The sequence below is a fragment of the Gallinula chloropus genome, assembly GCF_964237585.1.
Source record: "Gallinula chloropus genome assembly, chromosome: 28".
NCBI classification, from domain to species: domain Eukaryota; kingdom Metazoa; phylum Chordata; class Aves; order Gruiformes; family Rallidae; genus Gallinula; species Gallinula chloropus.
This window is the reverse complement of record NC_140113.1, coordinates 1,515,617-1,541,036: the sequence shown is the minus strand read 5'-3', so window position 1 is coordinate 1,541,036 and position 25,420 is coordinate 1,515,617. Positions and strand designations below refer to the sequence as shown.

The 25,420-nt window shown below is 47.4% G+C and overlaps 1 protein-coding gene across 1 annotated transcript in view; it reads right to left on the bottom strand.

Annotated features, from left to right (window-relative positions):
* Positions 1-24,326, bottom strand: part of LOC311201869 (ceramide synthase 4-like) — a gene marked incomplete at both ends in the record, with an annotated part of 33,518 nt that extends 9,192 nt beyond the window's left edge. The window contains 6 exons of the mRNA XM_084276340.1: positions 70-127; positions 1,956-2,074; positions 6,881-6,998; positions 15,904-16,077; positions 17,046-17,091; positions 24,209-24,326. Coding sequence (XP_084132466.1) covers positions 70-127; positions 1,956-2,074; positions 6,881-6,998; positions 15,904-16,077; positions 17,046-17,091; positions 24,209-24,326 — 633 coding nt within the window. The remainder of the gene's footprint in view (positions 1-69; positions 128-1,955; positions 2,075-6,880; positions 6,999-15,903; positions 16,078-17,045; positions 17,092-24,208) is intronic.
* Between the last annotated feature and the right edge of the window lie 1,094 nt (positions 24,327-25,420).

Genomic DNA, 25,420 nt, shown 5'->3' with positions numbered 1-25,420 from the left:
CAAGAACATCTGCCATGCTTGCAGGCACTGGCTAGGTAGAACAGCAGGTGGCATTGCTTGTGTACTTACATCATACAGGATGGCAAGTCCAGTGAAGAAAGAAATGATGTAAAACATGAACCTCCAGCTACAAAGGAAACAAAGTCTGTTAGAATCCCATCAGTGACCACCAAACTGCAACTGTATTGATCACATACAGAGAGAATGACAGTATTAAGGTAAAGACACACATAAATCATAAAAGGAATGGCTCTTTGCATGTTATTAGCACATTCAACAGCCTTCCCAAAGAGCAATTCTGCTTTAGATATGGCAGAAAATACAAGCATCCTGCTGACTAAAAGCACCCAGATCATCATCCCAAACCTTCCCAGCACCAGCACGTGCATCTGGAAAAGCCAAACAGTGCCAATCTCTCTCCTAGACTTTGGGAGATTAGGCATGTGGAAGATATTATCATGTAAAGTAATAAATTAGTGTCTCAGTCAGGAGCTGGTAATGATTTACCCAGATTAAACTGCCACAGAAGTGCATAGGGACTGATGCCAAGCTCAGTGGAGAGAGGCAGGTCGCATGCAGTAAGGAACGAGGGGAATTTCACCCAGCAGCATAAACAAGCTGTTAACAGACTAAACACAGGAAATCTTCCAAGGAGGAAAACTTCATCTTGGGAGAGACACCTCCTGCCAGTGAAACTCCCAGAAGCTCCAAGACAGACACAAACTGGACCAAGCTACTAAGTCACATCAGAAAGACATTTCTTCTACAGGCTGCAAACAGTGACAGAGGGCAAGTGCAAGGACACCATCCTTGGTGAGTTGAGTCAGAAAATGATTTACTGTTTACTATTTACTGTTACTATTTACTGCAAGTCAGCTGAGTGCAGAGAGAACTTAGATTTCATCTTGATGGAAGGGGATTAAGTGTGGTTGCTTTACAACTCCTTGTCCACAGATTTTGTAATTATTTTTAACTGCAACAATCTGGAATATTATAAATAACACACATCCTTTTCCTCTTTCCCAATTAGGGTCTTCAGGCAGGGGTTTTGAATTAAGAGGTTGACTGCTAAATGGAGCACCAGGTGATTAGCTCAGAGGTGATGTTTACCCTATGGATACACACTTTTAGACAGATGAATAGCACTGCAGTTATTTAATGACTTCTTTCAGCTCTGTGATTCTCCTGGTAGAACCTACTTCTTACAGGAATAGCAGGGCAGCTATTACTCATAAGCAAGGTATTTTGACCAAGCTCATGAGAACCCTTTACTGTGCAAAGCTTATACAGGACCAACATTCACAGGACTGGCTGACATGAGATTTGTTATTTAATAAGGAGGATTTCCAAGAAGAGTTTTGCTCTTTGGAAAACACAAGCTTTCACATAGGCTCCCTTTTTTCTGCCACTGTAAAAGGGTGCTGGGTTTTGACTTTCAGGATGCTGACATCAACTGACAGCAGAACGCAATCCAGCCCACTGCCTGTGGCTTTGGAAAGCAACAGTGTGCAGAGCAGCTGCAGAATAGATTCAGCAGAAGGAACCAGCTTGCAGTGAGGCAAAGGGAAGTCATGGGAAAGGCAAGAGAAAGGCTCTTTTGGAGGCACTGAAACAACTGCAAAGCAGCAAGAAGCAGGCAGGATGCAAAACACTAAGTTGAGGTTTTCAGGTACAGTTATGGTTGAAAGCAGAATGCCTGACCTACAAAGTCAGAAATAAGAGGCCCTACAGGGAATAAAGGTGAGACAGGTGTAAAAGGCAACTTGGGAGTGAAAACAAAGGGGAAAAGCAAGGAATGTTTCAGTAATAGAGAAGCAGCAGAAGAGGTTTAGAAAAAACAGGTGGGGTAGGGAAGAAGACCCAGGATGCTCTCTGCACAGGGTGGAGGGCAGGCTGAGAGACAGCTCAGCTCCAGTGGAAGGCTTCTGCTGTTCATGGCTTGTGCTCCTGCTCACCAGGCTTCACAGAACTTCTTTGACAGGCTGGGTCGGTCTGTGTTCCTGCGGCGCCGGAACCACCTCTCCACACTCCTCACTGGCAGGTCACAGCGTTTGGCTAAACTGATCAGCTCATGCTGGAAAACAGGGGATGCAGCAGGGTTCACATCCAGGTTCAATGGTCAGAAGGGGCAGTAGAGGTATTTATTTGTCTGACCCACCACAGAGCCCAGCTGGAGGCTCCTGGCAAGCCAAAACGTGTTCAGGCCAAGGCATCTTTCAGAAAGCTGTCTGTTCGGTGAGTAAAGACCTCAGAGAGCAGAATTCTTTCCTGTTCCCCCATAAGAAACTGGTTATTAATGCTAAATATTAAAACTCTTCACATTTTTAGTATGAACTTCCCCAGTTTTAACCTTTCAAACTCTGATCTGGTCTCCTCACAAGAGTTTCTTATTGAATCACTTCCTCACCCTGTCTTAACAAAGATTGATTCCCTTCAATCTGCCACTCCAAGAGAGATCCACTGCAGCTTAAATAACCTGCAGAGTTCTGCACTGAATCTTGTCATGCCTTTCAGCATTCTGCTGCAGCATCTGACATCACTGACATCATAAGCAAAGGCAAATTCCCTCCCATTTTCCTCCTGGATATTCACCTGCCATGGTAAACTTGTTAGAGATGATGTTTCAGTAGATTACCCACAGAAATCCTGCAATTACCTTCCCCCTTCTCCTTCAGCTCTTAAGCATTTGGCATGTGACACCCAAAAAAGTTTTGTCATTTTTTATATTCCTTCTGGAAATGTCACCATCAACAGCCTCATGTTTTAAGTAAAGCAGTGGCTTTTAATGGAATGCATTTACTTTAATGGCATCACATGAGAGTAACCTACAGAGTCCAAGCACATTGGAGTACAAAAGTGTGCTCATTCCTCATTTTTAGATGTGCTGCTTCTCACTCTCACTCTGTGACGTCTGTTCTGACACTGGAGACAAATTGAGATACTGATTTATGTTCTTCTGCTGCTCCATAATCATAGAAACCCAGACTGGTCTGGGTTGGAAGGGACCCCAAGGGTCACAGAGCTCCAAACCCCCTGCCACAGGCAGGGACACCAACCTCCAGGCCTGGAGCTACACAAGGTTGCCCAGGGCCCCAGCCAACCTGGCCTTGAACACCCACAGGGATGGGGCACCCATCCCCTCTCTGGGCAGCCTGTTCCAGCCCCTCACCACTCTCTCTGGAAAGAACTTCCCCCTAAGATCTAATTTAAACCTCCCCTCCTTCAGCTTTAATCCATCCCCCTTGTCCTGCCATTATCTCCCCTTTAACAAGCTGATTCCCCTCCTGTTTCTCTGCTCCCTCCAGGGACTGGGAGGCTGCAATGAGGTCCCCCCACAGCCTTCTCTTCTCCAGGCTGAACCAGCCCAGCTCCTTCAGCCTCTCTTCTAAATAATGTAGAATTCCTCCCAAGGAGAAGGCTGTTGAGAACAGCAAAGTCTCATCTGGCACTGGACAAGTAAAAGCTGACTCATATCAGGGGTCTGAGAGCTCATGGGAGAGGGAGGAAGCTAGAAGATTGGAGGGATCTGCTGAGGTGTAACTCATGAATGAAGAGAGCAAGGCAGTGGGCTGTTGCACCATTCTTGCTCCACATGACACTGCTGTCAGGGGTCTCATGGTGAGGATGTGCTCTGATATCCCAGATTTTCTGGGATAAATGGACCAGCTTCAGCATGCAGTGTGGGTGCAGGTCAAGCTGTAGGGAAAACCTGCTGCAAAGCCAGGCCTTGAGTTGGATCCCTGCAGCAGGAGCAGATTTACTGAGGAATGTGCAGCAAGAGAAAGGTCAGGGACAACCATGGCAGCAAATCACAGAATCACAGAATGGTTTGTGTTGGAAGGAACCTCAAAGATCATTTTGTTCCAACCCCCCTGCCATGGGCAGGGACACCCTCACTAGAGCAAACTGCCCAAAACACCATCCACCCCAGCCTCGAGCACTGCCAGGGAGGGGCAGCCACAGCATCTCTGGGTACCAGTGCCTCACCTCCCTCCTAATAACAAACTTCTTCCTACTCTAATCTCACCCTGCCCTCTTTCAGCTTGAAGCCACTGCCCCTTGTCCTGTCCCTGCACTCCTTGGTGAACAGCCCCTCTCCCACTTTCCTGTAGGGCCCCTTTAAGGCATGATTAGGTCTCTCCTCATCCTTCTCTTCTCCAGGCTGAAGAAGCCCAACTCTTGCAGCCTGTCTTGATAGAAGTGCTCCAGCCCCCTAAAATTATCCTCTGTCTTTCCTGTCCTGGGGATCCCAGAACTGGGCACAGAACTCCAGGTGGGGTCTCAGGAGAGTGGAGCAGAGGGGCAGAATCACCACCCTTGACCTGCTGGCCACACTGTTCTTGGTACAGCCCAGGACACAGTTTGCCTTCTGAGCTGTTAGCACACAGTGTTGGCTCATGTTGAGCTTGTCTTTGATCAACACCCCCAAGCCCTTCTCCTCAGGGCCGCTCTCCATCCATTCTCTGTTCAGCCTGGAGTTGTGCCTGGGATTGCACTGACCCACATGCAGGACCTTGCACTTGCCTTGCTGCACTTCATGCAGCTCACATGGTCCCACCTCTCCAGCCTGTCCAGGTCCCTCTGGGTGCCATCCCTTCCCTCCTGTGTGCTGACCCACCACACAGCTTGGTGCTGGTGGCAAACTGGCTGAGGGTGCATTGATCCCACTGTCCATGTCACCAACAAACACTGCTGACCAGTGCTGGTCCCAGTACTGATCCCTGAGGAACACCACTTGTCACATGGACATGGAGCCATTCCTGAGAACACTCCTTCCCCTTGCTGGGGAGAGAACCTGGCTGCACAACCCAGATCAATGCCTGCATTTCTATTTTAGCCTCCATTCTTTTAACCTGGTACTGGAGTGTCATGGGGGTCCACATGCCCTGCTGCAGTACAAACCATGCCACAACAGCCTTACAAAGGCAGTGATGTGTTCGTGCTAGGACCACTCTTTGGGTCTGGAACCCAGCCCCCAGCTCCTACATCCTTGGTAAGTGTTAATACCTACTGCTTCAAGGCCAAGAAGGCCTGCAAAAAAGAGCCAAAAGAAAAGCTCATTCCCTTCCTTACCACAGGGGTCATATTCAAGGATTTCACCACCAGGGTTAAATCCCAACACTGCCTCACAGTTCACAATCCTGCCAATGTTTTCTTTCCTCAGCAACAGCCATTATAACTCTGGATTATCCTGCCAAGTTCTTCAAGATCACTCTTCTTATGTCTCATGGGAAAACTGCCCACCATCTGTGTTTGCAGTTTTCTGATGCTCCTTATGAACTCTGTGACGATGGCCAAGACTTCAGTTGGCTTCCTGAAAGCCCATCTCACACTCATGGACTGCAGAGCAACAGAAGGAGCTACCCCAGACTAGGAGCTTCAAGATATTCACCCCTGCTAAATGACAATGACCAGTCAGGGAGTCAGTTCAAGGCACCTGATGTGACAGGAATTTGCTAATATAGGAAAAGAAGCCACCATGGAATGGCTGGGTTTGGAAAGGACCTCTGGAGGTCATCTGGTCTGTCTCCCCCTCCTCAAGTAAAGCTACCTGGAGTCAGTGCTCAGGACCATGTCCATGTGAGTTTTGACTGTCCCCAAGGACACAGACTCTACAGCCTCTCTGGGCAGCCTGTTCCATGCCTGGCCACTCTCAGGGTATGGAAGTGTTTCCTGATGTTCAGACAGAGACTCCTGTGTTTCAGTTTGTGGCATGTAACAAGGGAAACACAACTGGGAACTGGAGCTGTTGTGATGAAGCCCTGAGCAACCTGATCTAGTGGAGGGGGTCCCTGCTCATAGCAGGGGGGATTGGGGGTTTGAGGTCCCTTCCAACCAAACCATTCTATGATCCTGCCTTTGGGAGAACAGTTTCCTGTCCAGAGAAGTTTGGGATTTAGATTTTTTGAATGCTACCTCTAGAAAGCTGCTACTCCCACGTGTTCAGAAGCAGAACTGCTAGCAGATGACATCCTCAGAATAATCCCTGTGGCTGGTTGGTCACAGATGGACAGTGCTACTGTTGTTCCTGTTGCTTTACTGAGCAAGTATGAGTACCATATGTGAGTCACAACACAACTGTAGGGTCCTGCAGCCAGGGAGGAATAACCCCAGGCACCAGTACAGCTCAGGGGTGATCTGCTGGAAAGCAGCTCTGTGGGAAAAGACCTGGGAGTGCTGAAGGACAACAGGTTGACCATGAGTCAGCAATGAGTCCTCATGGCCAAGAAAACCAACAGCATCATCGTAGGGAGTATCAGGAGAAGTGTGGGCAGCAGGTCAGGGAGGCTCTTCTGCCCCTCTGCTCTGCCCTGGGGAGTCCTCACTGGGAACAGTGTGTGCAGTGTTGGGCTCCCTGGATCAAGAAGGACAGGGAGCTACTGGAGAGGGGACAGCAAAGGGCTACAGAGATGCTGAAGGGGCTAGGACATCTCTCTCATGAAGAGAGGCTGAGGGACTTTGGACTCTTTAGACCAGAGAAAAGAAGACTGAGGGGGATCTTCTCAGTGCTGAGAAACCCTTGAGTGGTGGGGGTGAGAGGGTGGGTCAGTCCGTTTTCAGTGGTGCCCAGGGACATGACAAGAGGTGATGGACACAAATTTGAATATAGGAAGTTCCACCTAAACATGAGGAGGAACTTCTTTCTTGGGAGGGTGGCAGAGCCCTGTGCCAGGCTGCCCAGAGAGGCTGGGGAGTCTCCATCTGTGGAGACACTCAAAACATGCCTGAAGGCTGCCCTGTGCAGCCTACTTTAAGTGATTCTGCTCTAGCAGGGGTGAGGTTGGACTAGATGATCCCCAGAGGTCCCTGCCAACCCCTATCATTTGGCTAAAGCCACAAGGGGTAAATCTAGAGGGAAGCAAAGGAAGAAGGGACTCACCTCTCCAGGAGTCTTGCAGCGTGTACAGTAGAATGCTTCCAGCATGGGGTTGGGCTGAGCTTTTGGTCTCCTCTTGTCTTTCACACCCAGTTTGCTGCTGAGGGGCAGGGCTATGGCTCTGTAAAAGGAAAAATGAAGGTTGAGCCAAGATCAGAAGAGCCATTTCTGGTATCACAGCACTGTTAAAACATGATGCCTCTTACACTTTGAATCTAAGCACAAATCTAAAGTCCATCAGACAAAGAAAGTGAGAAGAAAAATAACCCCACAAAACTTAGAGCAGAAACAGTGGGACTTGTACCCCACTGTCCTGAGCTCTGTGCTGCCCTACCCAAAATGAAATGAGATTTGGAAATGCTGTATCCTGCTTTGTCAGCTTCTGAATCCCCAGTGGCTGGGTGTTAGGGCTTATGGCACAAAGCCCAGGCTTGCAGACAGCAGTGCTGCCTGTTGCTGGCTTACTCGCAGCTTACACAGAGTAGTGCACTGATGGTAAGGCCTGAGTGTCGTTCAGCACATGATGTAGAACACTGAACACACATGACATCCACCTGAACTCAGGTTTTTGCTTGGGATGAAGTGTGAGGCCCCATCAGATGTGTGGTGTTAACACAGATATCATGTCCTACTGCCACAGGAAGAAGCCACTTGGTCTTTCCTGGAGTAACTTACCTCCATTTTACCTGATTGTTTAGGGTTTGTATGGCAGGGTTTTGGTAGTGAGGTGGGAGGGAGCCACTTCTGTGAGAAGCTTCTCCCAGGTCTGACAGAGACAATACCAGCCAGGTCAAGGACAGACCTGCCACTGACCAAGGCCAAGCCCATCAGCAATGGTGGCAGCACCTCTGCCACAACATACTGAAGAAGGAAAAAACCCAACACCCAAGCAGCAGCTTTTGGCCACTAAGAGAGAAGTGAGAAGATGTAAAAAACCCTACAGATACCAAGGTGAGTGCAGAAGGGGCAGGAGGCACTCCAGGTGCTGGTGGAGAGACTCCCCTTCAGTCCCTGGAGAAGCCCATGGTGAGGTAGGCTGCCCCTGCAGCCCACAGAGGATGGAGGAGAGCAGAGATTCCATCTGCAGCCTCCTGTGTGGAGAGAGAAGCCCATGCTGGAGCAGGTTGGCTGGGGGTCTTGTGACACCATGGGAGCCTGTGCTGTCTGTTCCTGAATGTCTGCACCCCATGGAAGGACCCATGGTGGGGCAGCTGGGGAAGAGCTGAAGCCCCATGGGAAGGATTCACGTTGGAGAAGTTCCTGGAGGACAGTCTGCTGTGAGTGGGATCCCACAGTGCTGCAGGGGCAGGGGGTGAGGAGCCCTCCCTTGAGAAGGAAGGAGCAGCAGAGACAGCATCTGCTAAACTGACCCCAAACTCCATTCCTGTCCCCCTGTGCTGCTGGGGTGGAGGAAGGGAAAGAAACAGGAATAAAGCTGAGCCTGGGAAGAAGGAAGAGGGTGGTGGTGGGGAGTGTGTTAAGATTTGGGTTTGTTTCTCATTATCCTGCTCCATTTTGATTGGGTAATAAATCAGAATATTTTTTTCTAAGTTGTGTGTGTTTTGCCCTGACAGTGATGGCTCAATGGGCTCTCCCTGCCCTTATCTCAACCCAAGAGACTTTTGTTACATCTTCTCTCCCCACCCAGCTGAGATGGGGGGACACACACAGAATGGCTTCAGGGGGCATCTGGCCACTGACCAGGGTCACCCCACCACATTAATGCAAGTCAAAGAGTTGGAAACTAAGGCTACAGCAACTGGAAACCCAGCCAGAGGAATGGGTGTTGGCACCAGCTGTGTCTGTCACAGTTAAACAATGCAAAGAAAAAAATCTGCAGAAATACTAAGTTTCTGAGGGGTAACAAAACTGGGAGTAGCCTTACTGTGCTCAGCAACCCAACCCCTCCACTGCCCTCACTCCTCCACCTCCTCACAGTAGGAAAAAGCCCTGCCTGTGGTGTGCAGTGAGGTCCTGGGTGGACACTGTGCAGACAGGAAACCTGGCAAATCATCAAAAAAAGAATTAAAAATCCCAAATGAACTGCATTCTCATTTCTGGAGAGTTAGCTGGTCCTTATTAATCAGCAGCTTTTACACACTGCTGCTGGCATGCAGCTAGGGGGAAAAAAACCCACAGACTGGCTGCCTGGCAGCACTCTCCAGCACTGCTGAGCAGCACTGCAACTGCAGACCTCTGGAGAACCTTATCCCTGCATTTTTGGAGTAGAAGTTCTTTGCTTAAGGTGCCAACACCTTCCCTGAACTGGTTATCAACTGTATATCAGTGTTGTGGGTGGAGAGGAGCTGATGAATGCCATGCAGAGGACGTGAGTGCTGAGACCCAAGCCTCAGTCATCATCTTGTCCAGGCAGGTCCCCTTATCAGTTACCCAGATGATTCAGAAATGGAACAAAACACCTTTTTTTGGGGGGGTGGGTGGTGTTGTATGTTTTTTTTTTAACTCTCTTTTGCAGGCTGAACCAGCCCAGCTCCCTCAGCCTCTCTTCATAGGGGAGCTGCTCCAGCCCTCTGATCATCTTCCTGGCCTCCTCTCCAACAGCCCCACATCTTTCTTGTATTGGGGGCCCCAGCTCTGGACACAGGACTCCAGCTGGGGCCTCAGGAGGGCAGAGCAGAGGGACAATCCCCTCCCTGTCCCTGCTGCCACCCCTCTGCTGATGGAGCCCAGGATCCCATCGTCCTTCCCAGTTGCAAGAGCCACTGCTGGCTCATGTTAAGTTCCAGGTCCTTCTCAGCAGGGCTGCTCTCCAGGAGCTCCTCTCCCAGTCTGTATCTCTGGCTGGGATTCCTCCAGCCCAAGTGCAACACCTGACACTTGGCAGTGTTGAACCTCACCAGGTTCACCTGGGCCCACCTTTCAAACCTGTCAAGATCCCTCTGGATGGCTTCCTTGACATCACTGGCTACAGGAACATTCAAAGATGTACCAAGACCAATGAGAAAGGTGTTTCTACCGTGGGAAGTGTGCTAGCTAGGTACTTCCCAACAAGCACAGACTTCTCTTAAAAGTTGTGCAAAGGACCCTGATTAGTTCTGGGGAAATTCAGGAGCATCCTGGCATTGCTGCAACCAGCAGAGCTGGATGGCAGAGGACTATCACAGAATCACAAAGTGGGAAAAGACCTTTAAGATCATGGAGTCCAACTGTACCTGTCCTCTACTAACCCACATCCCTGAGCACCTCATCTCCCCATCTGTTAAATCCATCCAGGGAAGGGGACTCAGCCCCTCCCTGGGCAGCCTGTTCCAGCCCTGACAACTCTGCCAGGAAAGAACTTTTCCCTCCCATCTGCTCTGACCCTGCCCTGGAGCAGCTTGAGCCCATTGCCCCTTGTCCCATCTCCTGTCCCCTGGCTGAAGAGACCATCGCCCACCTCTCTGCACCCTCCTGGCAGGGCAGGGGAGGTGGGGAGAAGGTCTCCCCTCAGCCTCCTCTTCTCCAGGCTCAACACCCCCACCTCCCTCAGCTGCTCCTCATAAGATTAAGCCATCATTAGGAATTCTTTTAGCTCTGATTGTTCTTAAGAAGTATTTCAATTATATCTTATGACTTGTTTAATATCAAAGGGACCAGCAGTGATGTTGGACCAACAGGGCCTGAGCTAAGAACAATGACAAAGAGTTTCAGTGATATCTATAACTATACTGAAATTGAGAAAACATTTACCTAAAGGTCTTGGTTCTTTTATTAAGTGGTTCCTTGAAGTGGGCCCCATCTTTCTTTTTCAAAGGTAAGTCATTCAATTCAAGCTCCTCTGCAGAGGAAGATGTAATCAAGTCCTGTTGTTGAAGAACCAACCTTACTGCAGCTTGTCAGGCCACAGCAGGAACTGAAATTTTCCAGACCCATTCAAGGAGGATGTTTCTGCCAGGTGTCAGGGCAGCCAACAAGTTATTTATCAAAAATTATTTACAATATCCTGACTGATTTCTTAATTTTGTTCAATCTCTGTCTTCTCTCTCTTTCCTGCTCATTTGTTATGGTCAGGACACAAAATCTTACTGCCAATTGCAGTTGATGAAGACAGGTTGTGATTAACCAAGGTTACAATTACTTTGTTGTTGAGGTTTTGAGTTTAACCATGAATTATGGGACCAATCCTACTTTTATGAACATCATTGGGAAATCAAGGGCTGAAATTCTTCCTAAGGGACGCTTGTGCATGTTGGATGTGTGCTCTGACTCAGTTCTCAGTTAAATCTTGTTCCAAGTACAGCCCTAGGAGGATGATGCTTGTACTGGTTTCAACACCACAGATTCAACATCTCAGTTGTAGGGATGGTCTCATCATGGCAGTTTATCAGGTCTCTGGGAGACAGGAGGAGAAAGTCTGAGGACTGAACTGTACCACACTCCAGAGTCAGGAAAGACAAGACACAGTCAGGGAGATGGCTTTCACCTCAAGCCTGCTTCTTCATGGGTTAGCTCCCCTCACTTCACTGCTTACACAGTTCTGCCAAAGTTCACACCAAGGCATTTTATTCACTAGTCACCAAAGAACAAACTGTTCTGTGTGAAACCTGCTGAAATTGAAACTAAATTAATTAATCATGAAGGGGAATAAATTGATAGTCCCCTACCTTGCAAGAGTAGACAACACATCTTCTGCAGAGGCTTTCAGAGTTACTCTGAGATACAAGAAATAATTTCACTTGGAGTGTTGGGATCTTTTTCCTCCCACAAGTGCTTTTTAATTTACAAGGGTGGCACTCTGCACATATCTTCTAGCACTAAGAAGCACAGAAACAGTGACTGCAGCCAGAATTTAGGCTGCCTGAACTTCACCACCTCTTTTAGGCTCACGCTTCTTTTGACAGATGGCTATCCCTACACTCCTGGAATAGCCTCTACCTTCTCCTGCTTACAGGAGAATGCTTCACATGGATTGCACTGTTCCATCTGATAGATCTCAAGTCATCACAGTGTTACTGTCCAAACTGAGTCAAGTCAGTTCCCAGTTTTCAATTAAATACTGTAACTCATCACACATCTTCACCCAAAACCCCCAGCTCAAAGTGGTTTTCAGATACTTCCTGATTACTGATCAGCAAGAGTCTCTACAAAATGTATTTCAGAAACATACATTTCAAAACAAAATACTTGAAGAGTGTCCTCTTCTATTTTTCTTCTGGTTCTGAGCTCAAGTATCAGTTCCCTGCAGATCAACTGCAGGGAAGAGAATATCTCTTTCTTTTAACATACAACACGTGGCTCATGTACTGCTCCAACTCTCCTAAGAAACCAAACCTTTCTGACCAAAATCCTCCTCTAGTGCAATTTGGGAACTACTTCAATTCATATTTACTGCCATTTGCCCTCAGTTTCCTGACATCCAGAAATCACTGGGCAAGACCAAAATCAGATGATTAAACTGGATGTAAATTTTGTTTTTCAACTTGCTACTTTACTGCCTCTCAAAGCACTTCAGTTTCCACATTTACCCAACCATACAGGCAAGAACCACATCTTCCTAGGCATACAGGCAAGAACCACTTTGTAATAGAAGCTGGGATTCCTTCACAATCATAAAACCCCAAGGATTTTTATGGAAAAGTGTCTCAAATGTTAGAGGTCTAGAAGAGAAGCTGACATCCCTGCTTGCAGGCATTCATCCAGGGAAGAGTTCTGCTAAGGTACACAGGCTCCAACTCATGTGCAGGACATATCTCCTACTCATAAGCACAATCTGGAAACATCAAAGGAAGGGGAGAGGTTCCCAAATACTAGGTCCCCTATTTTGTCAGGACATCTTTATCCACCTTCCTCAAAACCTGCTTCAGTAGTGGGGCAGAGGATGAGCACTGCAGCAGTAACAAGCTTTCTGCTCTCCAGCACCGATGCTCTATTTCCCCACCTTCCCCAGAGCAAACTGGCTCACAGACTTGCTTCACCCAAGTGAGCTGTTTCTTCTCCCCCAGGGCTGTACCCACAAGCTCCCCAGCTCTCCCAGGCCCCACCCAGCTGCTGCAGCCACCTAATCCACAGAATAACTGGCTGCACCTCGAGTGCTGGGTCCAGTTCTGGGCTCCTCACCATCAGAAGGACATTGAGGTCCTGGAGCGAGTCCAGAGAAGGGCAACCAGGCTGGGGAAGGGGCTGGAGGGTGAATCATCTGAGGAGCAGCTGAGGGAGCTGGGGGTGTTGAGCCTGGAGAAGAGGAGGCTGAGGGGAGACCTTCTCCCCACCTCCCCTGCCCTGCCAGGAGGGTGCAGAGAGGTGGGCGATGGTCTCTTCAGCCAGGGGACAGGAGATGGGACAAGGGGCAATGGGCTCAAGCTGCCCCAGGGCAGGGGCAGAGCAGATGGGAGGGAAAAGTTCTTCCCTGGCAGAGTTGTCAGGGCTGGAACAGGCTGCCCAGGGAGGGGCTGTCACCTTCCCTGGGGGTGTTTAACAGATGGGTAGGTGAGGTGCTCAGGCATAGGATGGGAATGGTTGGACTTGATGATCTTAATGGTCTTTTCCAACCTTGTGACTCTGTGATCCTTTCAGTCTGCAACTCTCACCCTTTGTGCAAATGATTTTACACAGGGTTGGCACCATCACACAGAGAAGGTAACGGAGAAGCAAGGACAGGATTCAGAGCTTCCATCCACCAGGGGAATCTCTCTTCTCCAGCATGAACTGAATGTGAAAGAGTAATGACTGAGAATGAGAAAATATCACGCAGAAATAAATGGATGCAGAGTTAGGACATACAAGAATACAGCTCAGAACACTGGCTTGTAATTGGCATAGGTTATGTGCTGGTGTAATTATAGGTTTCCCAGACCTCTAAGATGTGCTTGTGATATTATCTTTTTTTAAGGGTGTGACAAAGGAGTTTTTTTACTTAATGAAGCTTGTGAATCAAAATAGCTTTAAAACTAACGAGTTGGACCAGGCCTGTGGAAACTCTCCCAGCTGAGTGAGCACTGGGACGGCAAAACAAAACAAAAAATCATTTTACCTGGCCATGGGCACCTTAAAGCAGATGAAAGACATTTAGATTGACTAGGAACAGTGTGGCAAGAGGGAAGGGAATAAAGAAACAGTCATAGAAGTACAGAATCGATGCTGAAAGGGACCTCTGGGCATCATCCAGCCCACCTCTGCTACTGAAGCATGGTCAGCTACAGCAGCCTGCAAGGGGCTGTGTCCATCTGAGTTTCATCTATCTCCAGAGATAAAGACTCCCCTCCCCTCCTGTGGAACTTGTTCCCATGTTCAACAACCCTCATGGTGAAAAAAAAGCATTTTCTTATGTTCAGGTGGAGTCTCACGTGTTTCCACTTGTGCCCATTGCTGCTTCTCCTGCCCATGGGCAACACCATGAAGAGTTTGGCTCCTTCTTCTTGCTCACATCTTGTACTGGGGAGCCTAGAACTGGGCAGTACTGGCCAATGCAGGGCACAGGGGCTGAGCTCTCAGCAGTCACTGACTGGCAGTGCCTGCCTAAAGGAGTTCTGCATCCCATGATGTCTTGCAGATCAGCAAGGAAGAAATGTGAGTCACTTGTGTCTTAATGGTTACCTACAGCACCTTGGTTCCTGCATCAGTAGAGGCAACTGAGATGCCTTATGACCCCAGGAAAGTGCAGGATAAAACCCATGGAATTTATGGAATGCACAGTGAACGTATTGTTTACAAAGAAGAGCTTTGGATTCCAATATTGTACCATCATAAAACCATTAAAGAATTCTTCACACATTTGGTTTTAATAAAAATCTGCAAACTACAGCCAGTATTTTTAAAGTAGAAACACTGCAAGAGGATTGCTCCAAAGCATTTCAGCCTCTTATAAGCTTTTCAAAGCTCTCCTTGTATCACAGAGAATCAGGAGAGGAAACATCTTCCCAGCCTACAGAGAGTTCCATTTCCATTTGCCTGTGCAGTTGTTTTTCAAAAAAAGGTTGACAGAACATTTTTAAACTATATTTTCCTTCTCTTTCTCATTTAAAACCACTCTAGATTTTGACTAAACTATTTCAAAATGATACCTCTTCAGACAGCAGCCAGGTATAGTGATTTCTGAATCCAGTGTATTCAAACTCATGAAAGGGGATTTCTTTCCTCTGCAGTCTGGACAAGGTTTGACATGACAGTAAATCTCCTTTAGCCACCAGCCAGTCATGCTGTGCTGCAGACCACACTGACTATTGACTGAACTGCATAAAGCAACACCATCAGCTCAGGAACCCTGCAGGATTCCTGGCTATACCTTCAGTGTAACACCCAGGTTTTCTGTGCTGAAGCACAAGGTGTAAAACACTCAAATGGCTCAGGCCAGGCCAGAGAGATCCTACAGCCAGAGTCATTTCTTGTGCTGACCCTCAAAAGATGATACCAGAGTCTGCAAAGAGCAGCCAGAAAAGCAGGTCTTGTAGCAGAAGAGGAGGAGAAGTTCTGGCAGCCTGGCACTGGAAGGGTCTGGAGCAGGCTGCAACCCAGAGGCAGAAGCTACAGATGTCTCTGTGAGGCAATCCCAAGGCAGTGACAGTCCTGAAGCCTGCAGAGTCATCAGTGTGTGCACAGGTTTGTGTGACTATGCAGTGTCACCGAGGCCAGATGACTCATCAAATGCATCTTATTCAGGCTTGTCTATCAGGTGAGATATCCCAGATCCTCCTCACCCAAGATAAGGGACACTCACCTCTATTTGGGTAGTCTAAACAAGATTCCACTGAGCTCAACCCAGAAACAGCAAGTAATGCACAAGAGAAGACAGAACAGCATGTCTGCCTCCTAAAACACAAGCTAAACCTCACGTTTGAGGTGTTGGAAGTCCTATTGCTTATAATTAAACCTTAAGGGTAGCATTTGTGTTCCATATTCAACATGTTTCTTTAGCCAGTACACAGGGCAGGAAAAGAAGAGCTGAAAAATGTGCCTCAGCAGCCTGTATGACCCCGAGTTTCTGCAGATCTCATCAGTCATACATTAGCACAGACAATAAAGCCAACTTTTGGACCCAAACTGCCAGCATTACCCCTAAAAAACCCCCAAAGAGCAGGAAAATCACTTACCTTTCAAAAGCACAGCGAATGACAACCAAGATCAAAGCAAAAGGGATACTGAGGAGGAGGTGACGAGGCTGAGGGTAGTGGATGTCTTCAGTCTCTTGCATGTCCTCCCAGGTGATTCCTGGGGGCAGCCAGAACTCATGCTGCCACAGCCACTCACTCAGAGCACATGCCATCCTGGAAGGAAGAGAGACCAGAATAAACTGAGGACAGCCTCACACACAGCAAACCTGTCAGCACAAGCCAGGGAAGCAGAGGAAGGATTACACCCTCGCTGAGGTTGCATCTGGCTGTGAAAGTACAGGAGGTGTGAATGCATCAGCGCCCAAGGAACTGATAACCTGCTGGCAGATTTTTATTGGGTGCTAGGTGACTGCTGACTCCTGGCACATGAACCAAACAAAAGGGACAAAACCGGAGAGAAATCCCTCAGAATTCAACAGATCTTTAGTGCCACTCTCAGCGAGGAGTAGCAGAACATTTAAAGCTGAATGCTACAGCATCTCAGGTTCACAGGTTCCTTTCTACAAGATGCAGTTTGGTATCACAAGGATGTGGCAGGTCTGCTCCAGGGCTGGCTGTCAGCTGGCCTTTTGTATGGACATACCTTGAGTTTTAAGTCTGGTTTTTTGCATTTATTTGTTTACATTTACACACTGCAATTCCACTGTGTGTGTATGGGTATGTGTGGGTATTATAATTAATGTTATTCTGATGCTTCTTTAAGAAAAAAATAGTTACCTTCTGCTTTAAGTCATTAAGGAAATGACTTCCAAGGAAGGATTGTTGTGCTCACCAGTAAGCACCTGGATTCTTAATGGCATTTTAAAGACTATGCCTGAAGGTGGGATTTACATACATTTACATATGTATGTATGTATGAGAATTAAGCAACATAAAGACAGTGGAATGGGTGTAAGGAAGCATTCAACATGAAAATACCGTTGCTAAATAATTCTGCCTCATACAGAAATGGCAGCAGCACAGCCCTTCAACAGGGGCTGCTCACTCTGCTGAACTCAAACAGGCTCGGTGCAGGAGGAAAGGGGAAGCAGGGAATGAGATGCTCACTGAGATCAGGAACTTTACAAAACAAAGGGGAAAAGCAGAGAATTTAGGTGTCTGAGCATCACTAAGCATCTCACCCAGGGGGGGCCCAAGCCCTGGCCCATCTTCTGCAAGGAGAACTGCCTTGCCTAATGGCTTCAAAACAAATCACAGATTTGGTTTTTGAAGATATCTTTACTTTAGAAGTAGTTTTTTTGTCAGTTAAACTCAAGATCTGCCTTATTTTGCAGAGTACAACCTCTTAAACTGTTTTCTTGATTCAAAATTCATTATTCATCTCAATCTAACTTTTGATCTGACCACAAAGGGAAGAACCTGTTTCTTCATACTTGAGTCTCATTTATCTCAGAGCATACACAGCCAATTCAGCACGACCACAAAGGTGACTACAAACAGAGGTGTAACTGGTACCCATAGCAAGGGGATGCAAAGCTTCTGACCATTTAAGATACATAAAACAGGAAAAACACATTCCTCTTCTCAAAGAAAACCCAGTTTACTAAAAAAGCATTCTTCTCCTCCCTGAGCTTAGCTGATTTCAGCTTTTGATACCAAAACCCACAACATAAAAATACCTCCTAGAAATCAGGAGCCTGATGCAGTGCAGAACTGCAACCAAAAGAGGTGGTGGTGAGGCTAACATCCAGTTTTTCTAGCACCAAAAAGAACACCCAGCCCGTTTACCAGCTTTCAGATTGACAATAATCACAGTCTTTTCTTTCCCATGCAGCTTCTGGGACTTTGGAAACCGTGGTTGTGCTCCCACTTCCAGGCTGTTCTCCAGTCCTTTTGCTACCTCTCCTTCCAGGGCAACGTTTGAACAGGAATTTTGTTCAAAAATGGTTATCTTTTGGCACAAAGGTATACATGGCTTTTGGACTCTTCAAAGTCTGTTTTAAGTGTGTGACAATCAAGATGCAACAGCTTTTAAGTTGCCTTCCAAATCTTGAGCCTCTACAACTCTCTGGGGTCTAGAGTATAACCAAGGGTGTTTAAGGTGGGAACATCTGCTACCTGCTATCTGTCCCTTGTTCCTCTGGTAGGGCTGTAGGATCCGATTGCTCTAGTTCCCTTTCCCTCTTGAATCACCAAAGGCATCTGAAGCCAGGTCCATGGTAGAGCAGTGACAGGGCTCATGCATTAGAAAGAAGCTACCTGAGGCACACAAATATACACACACTAGACAAATCATAGAATAGAACCATAGAATCACCTGGGTTGGAAGAGACCTTTTAGATCATCAAGTCCAACCACAGCTTAACCCACCTGTAGACCATGTCCCCTAAGCAATTCAACCACGCGCCTTTTACATCCCTCCAGGAATGGTGACTCCAACACCTCCCTGGGCAGCCTGTTCCAATGCCTGACAACTCCTTCAGTAAACAAATTCTTCCTAATATCTGACCTAAATCTCCCCTGGTGCAATTTTAAGCTGTTTCCTCTCATCCTGTCACTTGTCACCTCAGAGTAGAAACCAACCCCGACATCTCTGCAGCCACCTTGCAGGTAGTTGTAGAGAGGATAAGGTCTCCCCTCAGCCTCCTTTTATCATGACTAAAAAGCCCCAACACCCTCAGCAGCTCCTCACAGGACTTGTGCTCCAGGCTCTTCATCAGCCTCAGATTGAATCTTTCCAGATTGAATCTTTCCACACCACTCAGTAAACACCCTGTTAACCAGTACAGCTGCATTTGAATAACACAGACATAATCCCATGGGACAGGCTGGCTGCTGTGCTGAACCTCAGGGCCTTGGTAAACCATGTTTTCTGGATGCTCCCTGTGCACACACAGTCACTGGTAGGCTGTGAGCACACAGGTTTCTGCACAGAACTCTACAGTTAAGAGAGCAGAAGTGTCTATATAGAAGCAAACTCTGTGTATGGGCTGTATGTCCCCATGAAGTGTGGTGACAGTGTTCCAAAACAGCTCGTGCACTTCAGATAGGTACTGGATACCAGCTTAGAAAACTCAGATAACCTAAGCAATAACAAAAGAATAACAAAAAGCTTTACAAGGCATGAAAGACAGCAGCCTTAAAAGGGTTGGTAAGCTTCCTTAGCTCTTAAAACAGCCCTACTCGGGAATAGCACCAGGACATCAGGAATACCCAGGAGAACTACAGAGAGAAATTACACCTCCTCCTTGCCTCAGCTCTTCAGAAATCATTTCATCACCACAGGGTTATCCCACAGCGCAGAGACAGCAGGCACGCTGGGGAAAGCTGCTGTAATAGCTAGCTGGGCAATTAGACAGCCAAGGATGCTCCCTCCAGAGCTCTATATAACTGGCAGCAACACAAAAGGATGCAACATACACTTAGTAGAGGACTGTGGCTGAACTCTGCCAGGTCTCTCTGTGGGAAGTATATAAAATAAGTCTCCCAATTTGCTTAGAGGGAATATTCTTAGATTCAAAATGCTAAGGAAGTAAACAGCCATTATTTAACCTACTCTTGTGCAAATCCTATCAGGTTATATATATCAGTCAGGATAAGCTTCCTGGAAGGCTTCTTCCTCTCTGTAGCTATCTTTACACATCACAAACATACAGAAGAGGGTACAGGGCAAAGCACCTTTTTATAATGTACATAGGTCAGGTTCCCAAGGCAATGCAGCTGGAAAGCCAGACACACTGATGTTTTCAAAACACCCTCTGAGCATCCACAGGAGAGTGTAACTGGGCTTATTTCTTCCTCAAAAGTTCTTTATGCCTCAACAGAGCACCCTGCACAAGTAGTTGCAGGTTTGTAATAATGTCCAGGATGAATCACAGAATCACAGGGGTTGGGAGGGACCTCCAGAGCCCATGGGGTCCAACCCCCTGCCAAAGCAGCTCCCCAGGACAGGTCACACAGGTCGGTGTCCAGACGGGGCTGGAATCTCTCCAGAGACGAAGACTCCACACCCCTTGGGCAGCCTGTCCCAGGGCTCCCTCACCCTCACTGGGGAAAAGTTCTTCCCCATGTTGGTGCAGAACTTCCTGTGCTCCAACTTGCAGCCATTGCCCCTTGTCCTGTCTCCACAGAGCACTGAAAAGGGGCTGCCCATTCCCCCTGCATCCCATGCTTAAGATATTTATAAACATTAATAAGATCCCCCCCTTAGTCTTCTTTTCTCCAGGCTGAACAGCCCCAGCTTACTCAGCCTTTCCTCACAGGGGAGATGGTCCAGGCCCTTCATCATCTTCATAGCCTCCTCTGGACTCTCTCCAGGAGATCCCTGTCTCTTTTATCCCAGGGAGCCCAGAACTGGACACAACACTCCAGGTGGGGCCTGACCAGGGCAGAGCAGAGGGGGAGGATCCCCTCCTTTGACCTTCTGGCCACACTCCTCCTGATGCCCTCCAGGATCCCACTGGCTCTCTTGGCCCCTTGGGGCACACTGCTGGCTTATGGCCACCCTGTCACCCACCAGGACCCCATGAAGCCCTCCAGCTCTGAATACAAGTGTAACAGGGAGACAAGCTCTCACACAGTGCTCACCAAGAGCACAGGAACAACCACCGCTGCAAAGCACTCCCGTACCTGACACTGAACAGATCAGCATGAGGACTTCACAAATGGCAACCAAAATAATAAACACTGGGAGAACAGCATGAAGTTCATCCTAGAAAATACATGTAAAGCTGAAATCAAGAATAGAGAAGTGTCCTGGCTGTGCCATGGAGACAGAGGGTGCAATGCTCCAGCCTTTACCCAGTCTACACTGCTACAGGCCCCCAATCTGTAACCCAACACACCTCCCTTTAGCCACTACAGCTACGAGGCCTTGAAGCAACTGGCTTCTGTGCAGCCCAGTGGCTCTATAAGCTGTCTTTACATTGTCAAATCTTGCCTTTCCTGATGATTTTTCCTTTTAATTGGCTTTATCTGGATCCTTATGCAGGGCTCTGAGGTCGGGCTGCACTGCAGTGCTCCAAGGAAAGCTGAAGTGGTGCTGGCCAGCGGCACACTGCCAGGCTCCCTGAGCCACAGAGCAGGAACACTACTACACTTAACCTCCCCCAGGACATATTTATATTTGGTTTCACTTTCAAAGCACAACTATTTGAGAAGCATGGCATCCACCTCGAAGATTACCCCTTGCCTCCCTGGTTAAATGGCTAAGAAGGTTTACCCAGATAACCCAATCACAGCTTCCATCTTCAAAGTGTTACTTCACTTAGAGAAGCTATTCCCAAGCTAAATATTAATATACAGCTACATGAATACTCATGTAAATTTACATATGCAAATGTAGGAGATAAGGGTGGAGGAGAAACAGAGAGAGAGAAGAGAGCTAGCTAATGACCCTCTCATTGTGAAGACTAGGTGTAGGTACCTGCCTTGCAGTTCATAGCTACAGCGTCAGGCTAGGCACTACTGCATTGGCCACTGCTCATTTCTTGTTCTCTTAAGATAATATAAAGATCCATATTAAGAAAAAAACAAACCTGGAATGTTCAATTTGCTTTTAAAACAAGGAAAACATCACAGAATCACAGACCATCAGGAGTTGGAAAAGTCCTCGAGAGATCGTCTAGTCCAACCCCCTGCCAGAGCAGGATCACCCAGACTAAATCACACAGGAACGCATCCAGGCAGGTTTGAATGTCTTCAGAGAAGGAGACTCCACAGCCAATCTGGGCAGCCTGTCCCAGAGCTCTGCCACCCTCACAGTGAAGAAGTTTCTCCTTATATTCCCATGGAACTTCCCGCTGCCCCTTGTCCTATCGCTGCCATCACTGAGCAGAGCCTGGCTCCATCCTCCTGACTCTCACCCTTTACATATTTATGGACATTAATAAGGTCACCCCTCAGTCTCCTCCAAGCTAAAGAGGCTTGGACATAAGACATATGAGATAGTTGGACCAATATTGCAAAGAGTGCCCTCAGCTCCATGAAATCCATTCTTTTTTCTCTAAAAACACCTTACACTGGAGTTTTTAACTTGCTTTTTGACTAACCAAGGTTCCTTCCCCCAACCCTCCTCTCCCTGCCTCCACCTCAGTGCAGAAGATCCTGGGTAATATTGATATGAACGTAGTATCAGTCTTTGCTGTAGGAATTCTGAACCCAGTAGCACAGAACTCCCAACTTCTTTCCAAATTCCTGCACTCAACTCACTGTTTCCTCCTCCTCTCTACCTCAGGAAGCTGTAATTTTAGGAACAGCCAATATTTCAGTGGGTCACTTCCAGCTTTTTGCTAGGACAGGCAACAATAACACAGCCAATACAGGCACCACGCTGTGTCAGAGGTGTCTCAATGGTTTTGCATCCACTCACTGCTCAGACCAGAGAGCTGTTCCTAAACCCTCTGGTTGGTGGTATGTTACCACAAAACCCCCAATGCCATTTCTTTATGCACAAGTTGCTCTCACTGTTTACAGAACAAGACTTTGCTCTGGTAGTTCACTGTCTAGGCTAAGCTTCCAATGCTTTCTGGGTTGTATCTATCTAATACCACAAGCTATAGCTGGAGAATCAGAAATCCTTTCTTTGCCCATTCCTCTGACTAGATCCTGTCTCTGAGCAGGATTTTGAGGAGTGTCTCACATTAACATCCCTGGTTTCTAATATAAATCACCCCAAATACACCACTCTGCACACCATGCTGTTCAAGGACACCTCAAGCCTCTCACTCTTGCTACGAAGGCCTTCCAGTTCTCAATTAAACCAAAGATAGTCCTTTGTCTGCAGGTGGATTATACAGCTTTGTGGGTGGACAATGCCACTGGGACCAGCATCCAGCATCCCCAAAGTGGCTCTGGGCCAAGCTGTTTGGGTCTGCCAAGCCTCCATAGCTTAAGTGCAGCTTAATGAATCGCTGCCAGGACCAGCACAGGTACTCCTGCAGATGATTTCCTGGTACAGCCAGTTTTCCCAGGGCTTCCTCAACTGCCAGCAGCACAGTATTGCCACAGGGAAAATGGTTAGAGTTAGTTAATGGGGAAGCACACCACTGTAAGGATGCAGTTACATGGCTTCCAGATTCCAGCTGCTTTATTCGTTTCCACTGGGCTATGCCTGAAATAATTAAAGCCAAAGAAGTCTCTTAAATTTTGATATGCTGGAGACCAGAAGGGAAAGGCTTGTCTTACCTTCATGAGAAGCAGTTGTGGGTCAAGAAACAGAGTCCTCTGCATTACCACTGCATGTCAGGCATTTAACACTTCAACTATTTTTGCTAAGAAATAAATTCTTCAAGAACTCCATGGGTAAAGCCTCAACTGATAGCTCTTCTAGGCATTTTCTTACCTATTTAACACTTCCCATAATCCTGATGTATTCCACTTTAACTAAAACTACCCCTGACAGCCATGTGAGGAAAGTTACATGTTCAGACATGAAGTTTACTGCACCTTTTAGGCAGAAATAAATAACTTTAACTAAGAAAGCCCAGATTAACATAACTTAGGCTATCTTTTGAACACCCATATTATATTTCATTTCCATCTCCTCATCCTCAGGTTTTGTCTTTTTTCAATTAAACCCCCCAAACCTTCACACTAGAGATCACAAGACTAGGATTATAGCTGTTGAGAGAAATTTTTCTTCATGTATTTTTTCATACATTTTTGCTCACATCTATGAAGTATTGTCACTAAAGACTTGGTAAAATTTATAGATTAAAAAAAATTCTCATGATAAAATAAATTACATGTACCATAATTTTCAGCATGCTGAGACACAGATTAGCTAGTTCCAGTCTCCTTTCTGAAGGGAATACACTGACCTTTTCAGATTTCACTTCAGCTTTGGTATATTTGTTTCCATTTCCTCACCCCTGTTAGCTATCCTGCTGTCATGCCTGCTTTGATAGCCTGGTATTTCTGCCTTATCTATAAAACACTTTCTTTGCCTGCAATGCCTCTTTGCCTATTTCTCCATTGGTTTTCTTATCATCCAGCAAATTTAACCACAGATGGTCAGCATCCACCACTACCTAACAAAACATCTCTTTCCAGCTCACAGAGTGCTGTGCTGCTCTGTCTTTGTTCCTGGACTTGCCAGCTTTTCACCAACATTAACCCTACCTCATACTTCAGCACAGGCTGGTCATGTGCTGCTCTGTTCAAAGGCAACTATCTCCATATAAACCCTCTCAGGGGAGGGGGACTGTCCCAGAGAAAGCATAAAACACCCAAACAAAGCTGCAAATAAGGGTCCAACAAGCAAACAGACTTGCTGACATAGATCTCCAGGGAGTAATACTCTCTTTGTCCTAACCCAGCATAAACTGCTTGCTAACATCCATACCTTGTGCTCTTCTTGCCAGCTCCTTTGTCTCCAGGCTGCTCTGCCTGCTGAGTATTGGGCTCCCAAGCAGACTGCTGGGTCCGGCTGCCAGTGCGTGTTTCAGGCTGATGTCACTCATTCAGGATGCAAATCAGACAGCTCTTCTCACCTGATCGTCCCTCATTGAGGGGGATGAGTACAACGCCTTCATTTTGCTCAGTAAAAAACAAGTACTGGTTTAACCAGTTAGAGACAAGGCCAGAAAAGGCACCCAGTAGCTCTGGCAGCCCCACGTCTCTGGTCAGGAGGTATTCAGAGCAGTTCTCCTGCTGTCAATGTACATACAGAATCCCTTCTGGTTGCCTTTCACATCACAGAAGCATCAAGGTTGGGAAAGACCTTCAAGATCATTCAAACCCAACCATCACCCTACCCCACTGTAACCTCTGAACCGCTCCCCGAAGCGCCTCGCACACCCACTCGACCCCAGCTGGCAGCTGCCTGGGCAGACTCGGGCTGTGCCCTGCAGCCAGTCCTCTCCCTGCACACAGACATCCCACAGGCACGGGAGCCTCCAGCCTTGGAGAGATCCTGCCAGCTTCATCTCTGTTAGACAAAGGTCAAATCCAGAGGTTAGGCAGGCAAAGGGTGAACAGGCAGCCCTCACTCCAGCTGTGCATCGGCTTTCCAGTCTCCATTCTTGTATGATCAGGCAAAACTTCTACACTCCTGGCCACCCATCCCTCCTTCCACCCTCCTGACACTTCTCTTCTGTGTTTGTGCTCAAACAACAGTCCCATGTTCATTCCTGCTGGCCTCCTACCATTTCTGTTCGCCTTGCTTGTTGGGATGGACTACACTTATGCTTGGAGGAGGCTGTCCTGGAAGATCAACCACCAGCCTGGACTCCTTTGCCTGCAAGGACAGTCTCTCATGAGATCCCACCAAGCAGATCTCTCAAAAAGCCAAAACCTACCCTACTGAAATTTAGAAAACCCAAGAACTAACTGTGCATTTTGAAATACCATGGCTGTTTCTGTCAGAGTTCTCCTCCAGGAACCTGGAGATGCTTCCCTACTAAAGGTGAAGAAACCTGGGTTGAACTGCAACACCTGTTGTCAAACTAGTCTCAAAAATCAAGTGCTGTGTTACCAGTGTACAAAGCAGCAGAGCCAAAGGCTGAAGACCTTTGCAGGCTCTCTGCAGCACTTACCACAGGCTGGATTATTAAGT